The 12,432-nt window shown below is 52.8% G+C and overlaps 1 protein-coding gene across 1 annotated transcript in view; it reads left to right on the top strand.

Annotated features, from left to right (window-relative positions):
• Nucleotides 1-12,432, top strand: part of ERN2 (endoplasmic reticulum to nucleus signaling 2) — a 15,191-nt gene continuing 2,759 nt past the window's right edge. The window contains exons 1-15 of the mRNA XM_041746902.1: nt 1-483; nt 2,296-2,401; nt 2,739-2,772; nt 3,022-3,094; nt 3,282-3,354; nt 3,491-3,598; nt 3,886-3,987; nt 4,967-5,231; nt 7,289-7,367; nt 7,455-7,602; nt 7,710-7,831; nt 8,866-9,021; nt 9,281-9,452; nt 11,997-12,081; nt 12,220-12,409. Of these exons, the coding sequence (XP_041602836.1) occupies nt 403-483; nt 2,296-2,401; nt 2,739-2,772; nt 3,022-3,094; nt 3,282-3,354; nt 3,491-3,598; nt 3,886-3,987; nt 4,967-5,231; nt 7,289-7,367; nt 7,455-7,602; nt 7,710-7,831; nt 8,866-9,021; nt 9,281-9,452; nt 11,997-12,081; nt 12,220-12,409 (1,794 nt within the window). The 5' untranslated portion in view covers nt 1-402. The remainder of the gene's footprint in view (nt 484-2,295; nt 2,402-2,738; nt 2,773-3,021; nt 3,095-3,281; nt 3,355-3,490; nt 3,599-3,885; nt 3,988-4,966; nt 5,232-7,288; nt 7,368-7,454; nt 7,603-7,709; nt 7,832-8,865; nt 9,022-9,280; nt 9,453-11,996; nt 12,082-12,219; nt 12,410-12,432) is intronic.

A 12,432-nucleotide genomic window follows, 5' to 3' on the forward strand; every position in this document is an offset into this window, starting at 1 on the left:
GGGCGCAGGGGCCCCCAGCACAGGCCGGGCCGCAAGCCTTGAGGGCAGACGTCTGAACTGGAATCCCAACCACCGGCCCGCTTTGCCATCCGTGCTGCTGGGACCACTGACCCAGCTCAGGGTGACGGAGGCGGGGCGCTCGGTGGACTACTTGGCACGGGACGGGCTGCCTGAGTGGCCTGCGCTGACCTCCCCGCGCTCTCTCCAGCGGGGGGCCGAGGGGGGGGGGCGGGGGTGAGCGGGGGTGCGGTGTGATGCGAAGGGCCGGCGGGAGGGAGGGGGACACTGGCTGAGGTTGCGCCCCCGGCCTCTGCGGACCCAAGTGGCCCAGCCCGGGGGCGGAGTCTCCTGCGGGCCAGGCTGGGGGCCCTGCTGTCCCCTGGAGGCGCCAAGGGACCGGTCATGGGGTGCGGCCCGTGGCCCCCGCTGCGCCTCGGGCTCCTGCTCCAGCTCGCGGCGCTGCTCCGGACGCCGGGGCCACAGGTGAGAAGTGGGGCGGCCGCAGGGCCCACCAAGGTCGGGGCAGGGGGGAGCGCCTTGCTCTCTTCTGGCTCCAAGGGGTCCCAAGTCGGACCCTGGCCAGGAAAAGCTTCCTAGCTTTGCGGGGGGATGGGGGGGCGTTGCCCGTTGCCCCACGATGACCTAGCTGCAGAGCTGTGCCAGCCTGGACAGGCACGGAACAGCCGCCCCCTCCTGCAGCGCGGGGTGCAGGTGCAGAACAGCCTGGGCTGGGGGGCCTGGCGTCCTAAAAGTCCTGGGATCCCCTGCGGTGACAAAGGTTAACTTAATCCTCTGTGGAGAAATGAACCCCCACACCCAGTTTTACAAATTCAGGCGGTTCACAGCCAGTCTCCCTTGCCCACAACTGGACCCTGGGTTCAGAACCTCTGGGATAAATAAGAAGGTGTGGGGGATCCCGTCCAGCCCTGCCAGGAGGTAAGAGTCCAGTTTTACAGAAATGCAGGCAGAAGGCAAAGGCGCCCAGACTGGAATCCACTCATTCAGCCTGGAGCCCCCAGAACAGCTAATGGGACCATGGAGTGTTGGCTGTTCATGCCATCCCCCTGCGGTGCATCCAGTTCTGGGTTCACCCACGGCTGCCAAGTAGGACTGTGAGCCCAGGGTGGCCAGAGCAGGTGTGTTTCCAGAAAAATTAGAAAAAGTAGAAATGAGAGAAATTAGAAATCTAGATTTTTAAAAAATTGAAATATATCCAATGTTAAAAATGAGCGAATTGAAAACAAATTTGTAGACGTGATGATGGTCAAGCTACTTCAACTGTGGGCAACCAGCCTGCAGCTTATTCTCAGACCACAAAGCAGGCTGTGAAAAGAGAGGGGGCCAGGAGGCAGTTTTCCGACTCGCCACCAAAACCATTGGCTCAGCTCCAAACCTGAGGGTCCTGAAGCAGGATGTGGCTTTTGCAGGGGTGTGGTCCTGAACCCGGATGTTAGGGTTCCTGCTGGGCACTCAGCCTCACCCTGTTTGCTCAAGGAGGGGCTAGCGCAGGTGAGTTAGCCCAGTAGGGGCTAGACGAAAGAGTAGCTCCAGCCCTCTCTCCCTCCCCTGGCCACCCAGAGCCTTGGTCCAGAGGACCCCTGGAGCCTGGCACCAAAAGCAGCTGGGCTGGTGTGGGGAGGCAGAAGGGGTCATCCCAAGACAGCCGGACAGGGTGGCAAACGAGTAAGAGACCAGGCACTGGAATCAGAATCATGGTGGTTCAGGTACCTCTTCTGCTTGGTTTTAGGCTAATGACCTAAGCTGTGTGACCTTAGTCTCTCTCCCTCATCTGTACATCCTGGAAACAATAGCACCCACCTCATAGGGAGGCTGTGAAGTCCATTTGTAAAGGTCCTCCGTCTTCTTTAGAAAACCAGAAAGAATTGAAGGGTAGGGAAGGGACTTTGTTATTATTTTTTTTTAAGATTTTATTTATTTATTCATGGGAGATGCAGAGAGAGAGGCATCTGAGGGGAGCCCGATGTGGGACTCGATCCCAGGATCCCCAGATCATGACCTGAGCCAAAGGCAGACGCTCACCCACTGAGCCACCCAGGCATCCCGAGGAGAGTCTTTAGACACCATGGGGGCTGGGTCCCCCAGCTCCTGCTGTAACCCCTGTCTAGGGCCAAGGAGATCAACGGGGTTGGAGGGAGTCAGCAGCTTCCCCAATCATGCTTCCTTCTTTGTCTGTCCCCTTCTTCGAGAAGGGGAGTCACAGGTAGCCCTGCATGGAGTGCGGACAAGGGATGGACCCGGACTCCTCAGAGGACGTGACTTTGTTTCCCATTTCAGGTCCAGACCCTCAGGCCAGAGAGCCTCCTGCTAGTGTCCACCCTGGATGGAAGTCTCCACGCACTGAACAAGCAGACAGGGGACTTGAAGTGGACGCTGAAGGATGGTGAGCAAGGGGTGGCGGTCCCATGGCAGAGGAGAAATGAGCCTGGGGTAGAACCCAGCGCAGCACATCTGCACACTTCTCGGCTGTGTGGCCTTGGGACATTCACTTCACCTCTCTGAGTCTCTGAGTCACCTCTCTGAGGACTCTGAATCCTCAGCTCTAAAATGGGGCCAAAGGTAATGACCCTACTTCACAGAGTTCTTGGGAGGATTACATTACATGAATGTCAAATGTTTGGCTCGGGGTCTGGCACCCAGGCACACAATGAATAGGAGCTATGCTTATCAGCGGGGAGTCTGGAGGAGGTGACTCATGCTCTGTGTCCCTGTACCCACAGATCCCATCATCCAAGGGCCAATGTACGTCACCGAGTAAGTGGACCTATGGTCTTTGAAGGAGGGGGCATCTGGGAGATGGGGAAGCTGCAGTTGTCTGGAGGGAGTTTGGTGGGATGGGGGGCAGGGGCATGTTGGAAGCAAGGGAAGAGATTTGTTTCTGGAGCATTGTGATGCCTCCCGCAAGGGTGGGCTACTAATAGTGGGGAAGACAGAGGGACACAGGGTCATCATGAAACCAGGGAGCATGTGCCTAACCCTCCCCTGTTCCCCTCTGCCCCACAGGACAGCCTTTCTCTCAGACCCAGCTGATGGCAGTCTGTACATCTTGGGGACCCAGAAACAACAGGGATTAATGGTGTGTTTCCAACAATGTTTGGGATGGGAGAGGGCCTGGGCTTCTGTTAGCCAGAGCACGGAGGGGGCTGTGTGACCACAGTCAAGTTACTTACCCTCTCTGGAAAATGAAAATGATAATTGTGCCTCATGAGTGGGTTGTACATGTTCTTCTGCTCTTACTCCTTCCTGGAAATGTTCCTTCTCAGAAGCTACCATTTACCATCCCCGAGCTGGTTCACGCCTCCCCGTGTCGCAGCTCTGACGGCGTCTTCTACACGGGTAAGCACCTCTCTCCAGCCTGTGGGTGTGTCCAGGTCTGCCAAGGACAAGGACCTTGTCAGCTGGGCACAGGACAGCAGGCTGCACACCCTGCCCCGGGCCATCTTGAGGGCTGGCACACTTTCCACCTCCACAGGCCGGAAGCAGGATGCCTGGTTTGTGGTGGACCCAGAGTCAGGAAAGACACAGATGACACTGACCACAGAGGGTCCCCCTACCCCCCGCCTCTACATCGGCCGAACACGTGAGTCAGGCCCCAGCTGCTCCCCAAGCTGTGGGCACCCAGTCCCCTCTTTTGTGCTGTCCAGGCCTGGGGATTGCTTTCCAAGCTGAATCCAGGCCAGTCAATCTGTCAGTCAACACACCTTGCCCTGAGCACGAAGCAAGGAGCCGAGGGTACAGCAGTGACCCAGACTGTGAAACTCACAGACTCTGGGCTCTAGGACGGGTGCACAGTGACAGCCCCTGGGGAGGAAATGGGAGGAGTATCACCTGGGCATTCCTGGTAACCCTGCTTCTGGGCATTGGCAGAGTTCACGGTCACCATGCACGACCCCAGGGCCCCAGCTCTGCGCTGGAACATCACCTACCGCCGCTACTCAGCAGCCCCCATGGACAGCTTGCCCGGGAAATGTGAGTGCCTCCTTTCTCTGGCTCCAGCCTTGGAGCAAGCTCTCCAACTCAGGGAACCCTGGGTGGCACCCACGACCAAGCCCCACCACATTCTGAGTGACACACCCTTGGTGACAACCCTAAGTGACTCCCTCATCACCCAGCCTGACCCTCCCATACCCCAAGCAGTCCTTAACAGGGGACCTTCTGTATTCCAAATAAGCTGAGCCATTTGGGTGGCACCCTTGTCCCAAGTGACCGCAGGCAACCCTCGAACACTATGATGAGTCCTCACATGTCCTAACTGACCCCCAAAGTTGAATGACCCCTGGGAGATAACCCTAAGTGACCTCCCCCCAGATTAACCTCCCCCAGGTAATTCTGACCACCCCCTTGGTATTATGACCTACCCAACTGCCTGAATGACCCTACAGGTGCCCCTTAGCCACCCCTCATACCCTGACTTCATCATTTTGCATAAGAATCCATGCAAGTAAAAAAAAAAAAAAAAAGAATCCATGCAAGTAACCCTGACACATCACAACTGACACTCCTGGGGCCCCTGACTAATCCCATTCACACTCTAAATGACTCCCAAGTGACCCACAGGCCTCCAGGCTGCCCCTGGTTGACCTCTCCTGAGTGACATCAATGAGACCATCACTGACTACCCCACATCCCAAGTGACCTCTCTCAAGCCATCTGGACTGACTCACACACCTAAGTCACCTTTGGATGACCCTGACTGAACCCCACATCCTACACAGCTCCCAGTTGACCCTGACTGACCCCCTGACAGATCAAAGTGACCTGGCGCACTCTGACTGAATTTCCTATGTCCTCAGCACCCTCCAGGGGATCTCACTTGACCCCCACACACCTGAGTGCCCCCCCCAGTGGCCTACCTTCAGCGCAACTTCCCACCACCACCCCAAGATGCTATGAGAGGCCTCAGGTCAGAGCTCTTTGACCACATCTTCCCAGACATCTTTCTTGGCAGATATGAGCCACCTGACATCCTGTGGGATGGGCCTGCTGCTCACCGTGGACCCAGGAAGTGGGGCAGTGCTGTGGACACAGGACTTGGGCATGCCAGTGATGGGAATCTACGCCTGGCACCAGGACAGCCTGCGCCAGCTACCCCATCTCACGCTGGCTCGGGACACCCTGCATTTCCTCGCCCTCCGCTGGGGCCACATCCGACTGCCTGCCTCAGGCCCCCAGCACACGGCTACTGTCTTCTCTGTCTTGGACACTCAACTTCTGTAAGTACCCATCCCTGGGGACTGGGGAGGAGCCCTTTGCGCAGATGTGATGTTCAAACATGACACACCAATATAGCTGGACCCACGCCAGAATATTTCAAACTGGTTGTTTACTAAACTGATTGGCAAATAACCAGTGCCCAACACCCCCACCCCCCACAGTGCCCCCAGGACCTTCTGGATAGCCCTGCTATTCAGCAACTCTAGGGTACAATATGGCCTACAGGGGGCCTCTGGGTCTCCACTCCAGTGTACGGATGGAGCTTGCTCTGCTTGGTAGGTGCTGTGCTTTATTGATTCTTAAAGACTAACTCTCACCCTTATAGGAATGAATGCCCTAGAGTCCCCATTTTAGGGAACAAGGAGACAGACTGGGAAAATCAGGGATTATCCATTCATTCAATTCATTGCACAAATATTGACTGAGTACTTACTGTGTACCAGTCACTTGTTAAGCTCTGGAAGTACAATTAGCCAGTGTTTCCTACCTACAGAAATCTGAGTCTAGTGGGGGAGACAAGTGTGGAAGAGGGCAATTATAACCGCAGATAATAAGGTTTCAATTTAGATGTCCTTTTCTCCAGGACATCTAAATTGAAACCTGAGGGATGAACAGGAAGCAAGAGAGAGAGCGAGCGAGCATGGCAGTCAGGGAACATAAATTAAATAAAGCTAGACCATAGATCTGAACAGGGAATAAGGTCTGAGGGTGTATAGCAGGGATCTTGCAGGATAATTTAAATGGTTTGGACATTTTCTCCTGAGGCTAAGGAAAAGTCATGGGAAGGTTTTAAGCAAAGAAGTGATTTGATCATCTTTGCATTTTAGAAAGACAACTCTGGCTAGAGTGTGGAGAATATCAGAGTGCTGTAGCTAGGAAGTGCCCGTGCATAGAATATTGCATTAATTCAGGCATGAGATAAAGACCTTCTGGAGTAGAGTGGAAACACTAGAAATGGAAATAAGTAGAAAGTAAGAGATTTGAAGAGGGAAAAACAATAAGAATTTGGTGATCAGAAGAGTTTGGTAATTGTGGGCAAGGAGTCAAGGGTCATTGTGCAGGTTTCTAGAAGCACATGGGTGCAGTTGTTTTCAGAGATAGGGAACACTAGAGGAGAAAGAGCTAAGGAATGAAGTGACAAGTTCAGGTTTAGAAAATTGAGCAGCCTGAGTGGCTCAGTGGTTTAGCACCACCTTCAGCCCAGGGCCTGATCCTGGAGACCTGGGATGGAGTCCCATGTTGGGCTCCCTGCGTGGAGCCTGCTTCTCCTTCTGCCTGTGTCTCTGCCTCTCTCTCATGAATAAATAATAATAATAAATAAAATCTTTAAAAAAATTTTTTGAGCTCTTGAAAGAGGTCTGGGCTAGACATAGATTTAGAAATCTTGACTACAGGGCAGTTGGGGTGGCTCAGTGGTTTAGCGCCGCCTTCAGCCCAGGATGTGATCCTGGAGACCTGAGATCTAGTCCCACACCAGGCTCCCTGCATGGAGCCTGCTTCTCCCTCTGCCTGTGCCTCTCTGTGTCTCTCATGACTAAATAAATAAAATCTTAAAAAATCTTGACTATAGAGTTTGTATCACCTAGATTTGCTGCATAACAAAGCACTCCCAAAACGCAGAGCTTAAAAACAATGAACACTTAATTTTTTTTCAGGATTCTGTGGGTCAGCTGGGTGGTTTTCTCATCTGGGCAATCCGGTGGCTTGGCTGAGCCTGGATAGTTTAGGATGACCTCTCTCCACTATATCATAGTTGGTGGACTATTTGGCCTAGGGGATGTCAAATGATGTCTCTCATGCCCCAGCCGACTAGCCAGGCTTTCCTCACATGGTGGTCTTGTGAGAACAACATGAAAAGACAAGTTCCAGTGCACGAACACTTCTCAAGCTTTTGCTTGCATCACATTTTCTATTGTTTCATTGTCCAAAGCAAGTCAGGTGGCTAAGCCCAGAGTCAATGTGGGAGGGGACAATACAAAGACATGGGTACAGTGGTAACTGAAACTACCCACCACCTTCACTCATCCTTCTCCCCTTTTTTCTTCTCCCTCACTAGGATGACACTGTATGTGGGGAAAGATGAGACTGGCTTCTATGTTTCTAAAGCACTCGTTCACACAGGGGTGGCCTTAGTGGTGAGAAGGGGTCTCTGAGGGGCTGGAAAGAAGGGACGGGGCAGAAGAGGAGCTCCCTCACTCATGACTCTCTATCTTTTGCCATAGCCTCGTGGACTGACCCTGGCCCCCATGGATGGCCCCACCACAGAAGAAGTGACACTCCAAGTCTCAGGAGAACGAGAGGGCTCACCTAGTACTGCTGTTAAATACCCCTCAGGCAGTGTGACCCTCCCTAGCCAGTGGCTGCTCATTGGTGAGATTCTTCTGGCTCAAATTTGAAGATGAAGGACCTATGAGCCCAACTTCTGAGTGACAGGCTGAGGTCATCTTCAGCCAGCTGACTTTTGCTCTGCCTCTTAGGACACCATGAGCCACCCCCAGTCCTGCACACCACCATGCTAAGAGTGCATCCCACCCCAAAGAGTGAGACTGCTGAGAACAGACTCTCAGAGAGCACACAGGCCCCAGCCCTCTTCCCAGAGGTCAGTACTAGAAGGGCAGAGGGCATGGGAATTGGGGAAGGGGGGAGACTTGGCAGGTTGGGAGGGCAGCTGTTGGACCTTTCCCTCAGGTTTCTAGGAGTAACATCTGAGGGTGGGTCAATTGATGTCACACAATTTTCTGGAGGAAAAACATATGTATATGTTGTTATTGCCAGAAACATATTAGAAGTGTCAAAGGATATTGGTTATCTAAATTGTGAAATCGGAATCACAGTTTTAATTCTTCTTCAGTGTAAAAATTATAAAGTACTTATCAAATGAGAAAATGTAAACAGAAAAACTAAAAAAGCATGCTCTCCTACGAGAAGATTGGGAAAGAATCGCTAGTGACCTAGTGACTCAAGGTTAGAACAGCCATGACCACCTCTCCCTCTGTCTCTTTTTCTCTCTCAAATAAGTAAATCTTGAGAGAGAGAGAGAGAGAGAGAGAGAGAGAGAGAGAGAGAGAGAGAGAGAGAGGAGACAAGCCATGACCTGGAGCAGTAATTTTCAAACCTGATTGCTCATCAGTGTCTCCTGGGAGCCCGCCCACTCAGGCCCCACTGAACTGGAGATGGATATCTGAATTTTTTTTCTTAAAGATTTTATTTATTTATTCATGAGAGACACACAGAGAGAGAGGCAGAGACACAGGCAGAGGGAGAAGCAGGCTCCATGCAGGGACCCTGACGTGGGACTCAATCCTGGGTCTCCAGGATCAAGCCCTGGGCAGAAGGTGGCGCTAAACCGCTGAGCCACCCAGGCTGCCCGGATATCTGAATTTTTTGGAGATTTCCCAAGAGTATCTGTATTTTAGTGATGCCCCTCTCAGGAGGTGTTGATCATCAGCTAGGTTTGAAGACCACACTCCAGCAACACCATGATGTTTCAGCACCATGGAGAGCACCACGTTTCCCACCACTTAGACTAATCATGCACTGCCCCTTTAGCTAAGCCCAGCTGCCCTGTACTGGTGTTGGAGAAGGGTTAGGGGTTCCACAGTGTTCTAAGAGTGAAAGTTCCTTTGTCCTCAGCTCCGGAGCCTGAGCCATGAGAAACCTTGGAACCTGGAGCCACATCCTGAAGAGAAAACCCCAGACTTGTATCCAGGGCTGGGACCTCAAGACCTGCTGGCAGCTAGCCTCACTGCTGTCCTTCTGGGAGGGTGGATCATCTTCCTAATGAGGCAGGTAAGCCTATCGCCCCTGAGCTCAGGTCCGTCTTAGGGTCTTCCTTGGGGGAGCTCTTCTTGTCCTCTCCAAGACCTCTCAGCAGTTCTCTCCCTCACCCAGCTCCATTCTGCTCCCTACCTTCCAGCAGCTCCCTGAGCCCCTGCTACTGTGTTCTGTAGGTTAATGGTCCAGTGTGAGGCTGTCTCAGGCACCACTACTGGGTCCCTCATGGGGCAGACCTAGCCAGGGCTGAGCCCTCTTTGGCCCTGTATTTCAGCAACAGCAGCAACTGGTGGAGAAGCAACACCCTCAGCAGACCCTCCTGGCACCCGCAGATCCTCCTCACATCTCACACAATGCTCAGCCCCTGCCATCAGGGGCCACCTCACAGGGCCAGAAGAGCCTTCCAAGTTCCCCAGAGCAAGCCCAGGCAGTTGAAGACCCAGACGGTGAGCTTGAATGAACAGGAAAGGGCAGAGTCAGGGAAAGAGAAAAGAGGGGACAGGTTTAGTTTCAAAGTTCAGGTTTATTAGAAGCTACTATAGTCCGGTGTTTAAGCCTGAGTTAATAAGAGAGGACTTACAGCCTCCTATGTAGCTAAGCACTCTAGAAATGTCTGCCATCATTATTTGTCATTACTCTCAAGGACTCTTGGATGCAGATAGAACTGAGTATAGATCTAACTCCACCAGCTGTTCAGTTTGACAGGTTGCTTTCCTCCTCTGAGCTTCGGTTTTCTCATCTGTCAAATGGGAATAACACCCACCTCATTGTATCACCTCATTATGAGAGAATCATACCAGAATTGTTATTATTAAATCAGTCTTGAGTGACGTTAATACTATTTGTGTTAGTTTAACATATTCAGTAACAGTACTAGTAAGTTACCTAGGTCTCATTTTGGTTTTTTTACCCCCTCTCTTTAGGACTTTTCATTTTTTTATTTTAAAGACTTTATCCATTCATTCATGAGAGAGAGAGAGAGAGAGGGGGGGGGGGTGCAGAGACACAGACAGAGGGAGAAGCAGGCTCCACACAGGGAGTCCAATGTGGGACTCGATCCTGGATCTCCAGGATCAGGCCCTGAGCTGAAGACAGCGCTAAACCGCTGAGCCACCCGGGGCTGCCCAGGACTTTTTATTTTTAAATATTTCTCTTGTTGGAGTGCCTGGGTGGCTCAGTCGTTAAGCATCTGCCTTTGGCTCAGGTCATGATCCCAGGGTCCTGGGATGGAGCCCTGCATTAGGCTCTCTGCTCAACAGGGAGCCTACTTCTCCTCTCCCTCTGCTATTTCCCCTGCTTGTGCTCTCTTGCTCTCTGTCACATAAATAAATAACATTTTTTGATATAAATAACATTTTAAAAAATTTCTCTTGTCAACTAGACCCTATAAACTAGCCCTTTAAAGCTTCCCCTGGTGTCTGCAGGGGGGCTTTCCCATGCTTTTATTGCTTAGTCCAGGCTACTCCTGCTTCTTTGGCTCTGGGCTGGACTGGCCTTGAGTCCTTTGCAGGAACTACTGCTGGCACCTCCTGGTCACTGGTCAGACCACTGCCTCCGGCCTTGGAGCCATGCTGCTGTGCCCTGAGCTCAGGCGAAGTCCACCCATGCTTGGCCTGATGCTTCCATGCTGCTCCCAGCATTCATGCCTGTATTCACTCTGTGAATCCCCTTCCCGAGGGGCTGGCTCTTTTCGAAGGACACCTGAGAATGGGCCTGAGCCCTGAGGTGTTGCAGTTCTTGTCACTTTACTGTCTCTGAGTGGGTCCATATAATACCCACTGCATCCTGAAATGCTCATCTCTTGGGGGTCAGACTCAAGCTGAATCTTTTCCCAGAATGGTTCTCATCAAAGCACTCTGTGGGTTTTCTTGCCGTTGCCCTTCATTCACTCTTTGCCACCTGAGTCCACACTCACCTCTCACTGCCAGAGTCCATCAGATCCCAGCAACTCTGTCCTTGCCTTCCAAGCTGCCAGAAACAGGCCCACTCTTCCCTAAGCTTACAGGCCCTGAGCCCAGCCATTCTCTGGAGGCCAGGGTACACAAATCTAGGTTACTTCCTGCATCTTACTGACAGATGAGAGGGATTTTTTTTTTTTTTTTGAGAGGGAATTTTTACTAAAATAATCCGGAGCAATACTGAGGGACAGCTTGGTACTTTCCTCACGGATCCTGATGCTAATTTTCATTTGCTTTTCCCAGCGCTAATTGCAGAGACTCAAGTGGGCAGCTCTTCCTGAGTAGAGTGTTCTCAGGACCTGTACTGCACAATTTTGGGGGCACCATGTACGTTGAGCTCTATGAATGGTGTCCCTTGGAGCTGAGCAGGGCACATAGCCTGGCCAGACATGCCTGGGCATTCATTGTGAGAGGTGTCTCCCAAGCTACCCAAAGGGAAGAGCAGTAATTGTCCAAGTCTACAGACCTCAGCCCACCTGAGCCAACCCCATCCTTCTTAACAGTAAACCAAGGCATTCTGGGGGGTCCCTGCTACCCTAGAACTAACTCTGGGACAGCTTTGCAAATGCCCAGTGCTGCCCACCTCCTACACCATCCCCATGGCAATCTTTCTGGGGACTGCACTCACCCTCACCATGCTGCCAGCTGCCAAGCCCACCTTCCTGTCTGAAGCCAATTCCTCAATGAAAAAAGTTTATTTAAAACTCGTGGAGGTGGGGAGAGTGGCAGAGGAAATAAAGAAATCTAGGCAGAAAATACCAGAAGAGGGAGAATGAGAAGGAAGATAATCTAGCAGCTCTCCCCCCACTCATTCATTTAATCCACAGTCACCACGTGGGATCATCAACACGAGTCCCACTATACAGATGAGAAAACCGAGGGCACGGGGGTTAAGTAATTTGCCAAGAACTCACGAAGTGGCAGCCCCAGGCTGGGCGTGGGTAGCTGGGAGTCCAGAGAAAGGTGTAGGGGGCGGGAGGGTGTGGACTGAGCAGAGCCTCCCCAAGACCATGCCTCGTCCTCTCCCTTCAGCTGAGCGGCTCACCGTGGTGGGCAAGATTTCCTTCAACCCCAAGGACGTGCTGGGCCGCGGGGCAGGCGGGACGTTCGTCTTCCGGTGAGTAGGTAGCTAGGAGCCCGGCTAGAGAGGGGGCACTCTGCGCCACTGTCCTTCGGAGGGCCATTCTTCCAAAGGCTCCCGGAGGTGGGTGCAGGAGGGAGCCTTTTCCTTGTCTTCCTTCTCGGAACCTCCCAGGGGCCAGCTGGAGGGGCGGGCAGTGGCTGTCAAGCGGCTGCTCCGTGAATGCTTCGGCCTGGTCCGGAGGGAGGTCCAGCTGCTGCAGGAGTCGGACAGGCACCCCAATGTGCTCCGCTACTTTTGTACGGAGCGGGGACCCCAGTTCCACTACATCGCCCTGGAGCTCTGCCAAGCCTCTTTGCAGGAGGTGAGCCAGGACTCAGAGGGGCG

Source organism: Vulpes lagopus, chromosome 3 (genome assembly GCF_018345385.1).
Source record: "Vulpes lagopus strain Blue_001 chromosome 3, ASM1834538v1, whole genome shotgun sequence".
NCBI classification, from domain to species: domain Eukaryota; kingdom Metazoa; phylum Chordata; class Mammalia; order Carnivora; family Canidae; genus Vulpes; species Vulpes lagopus.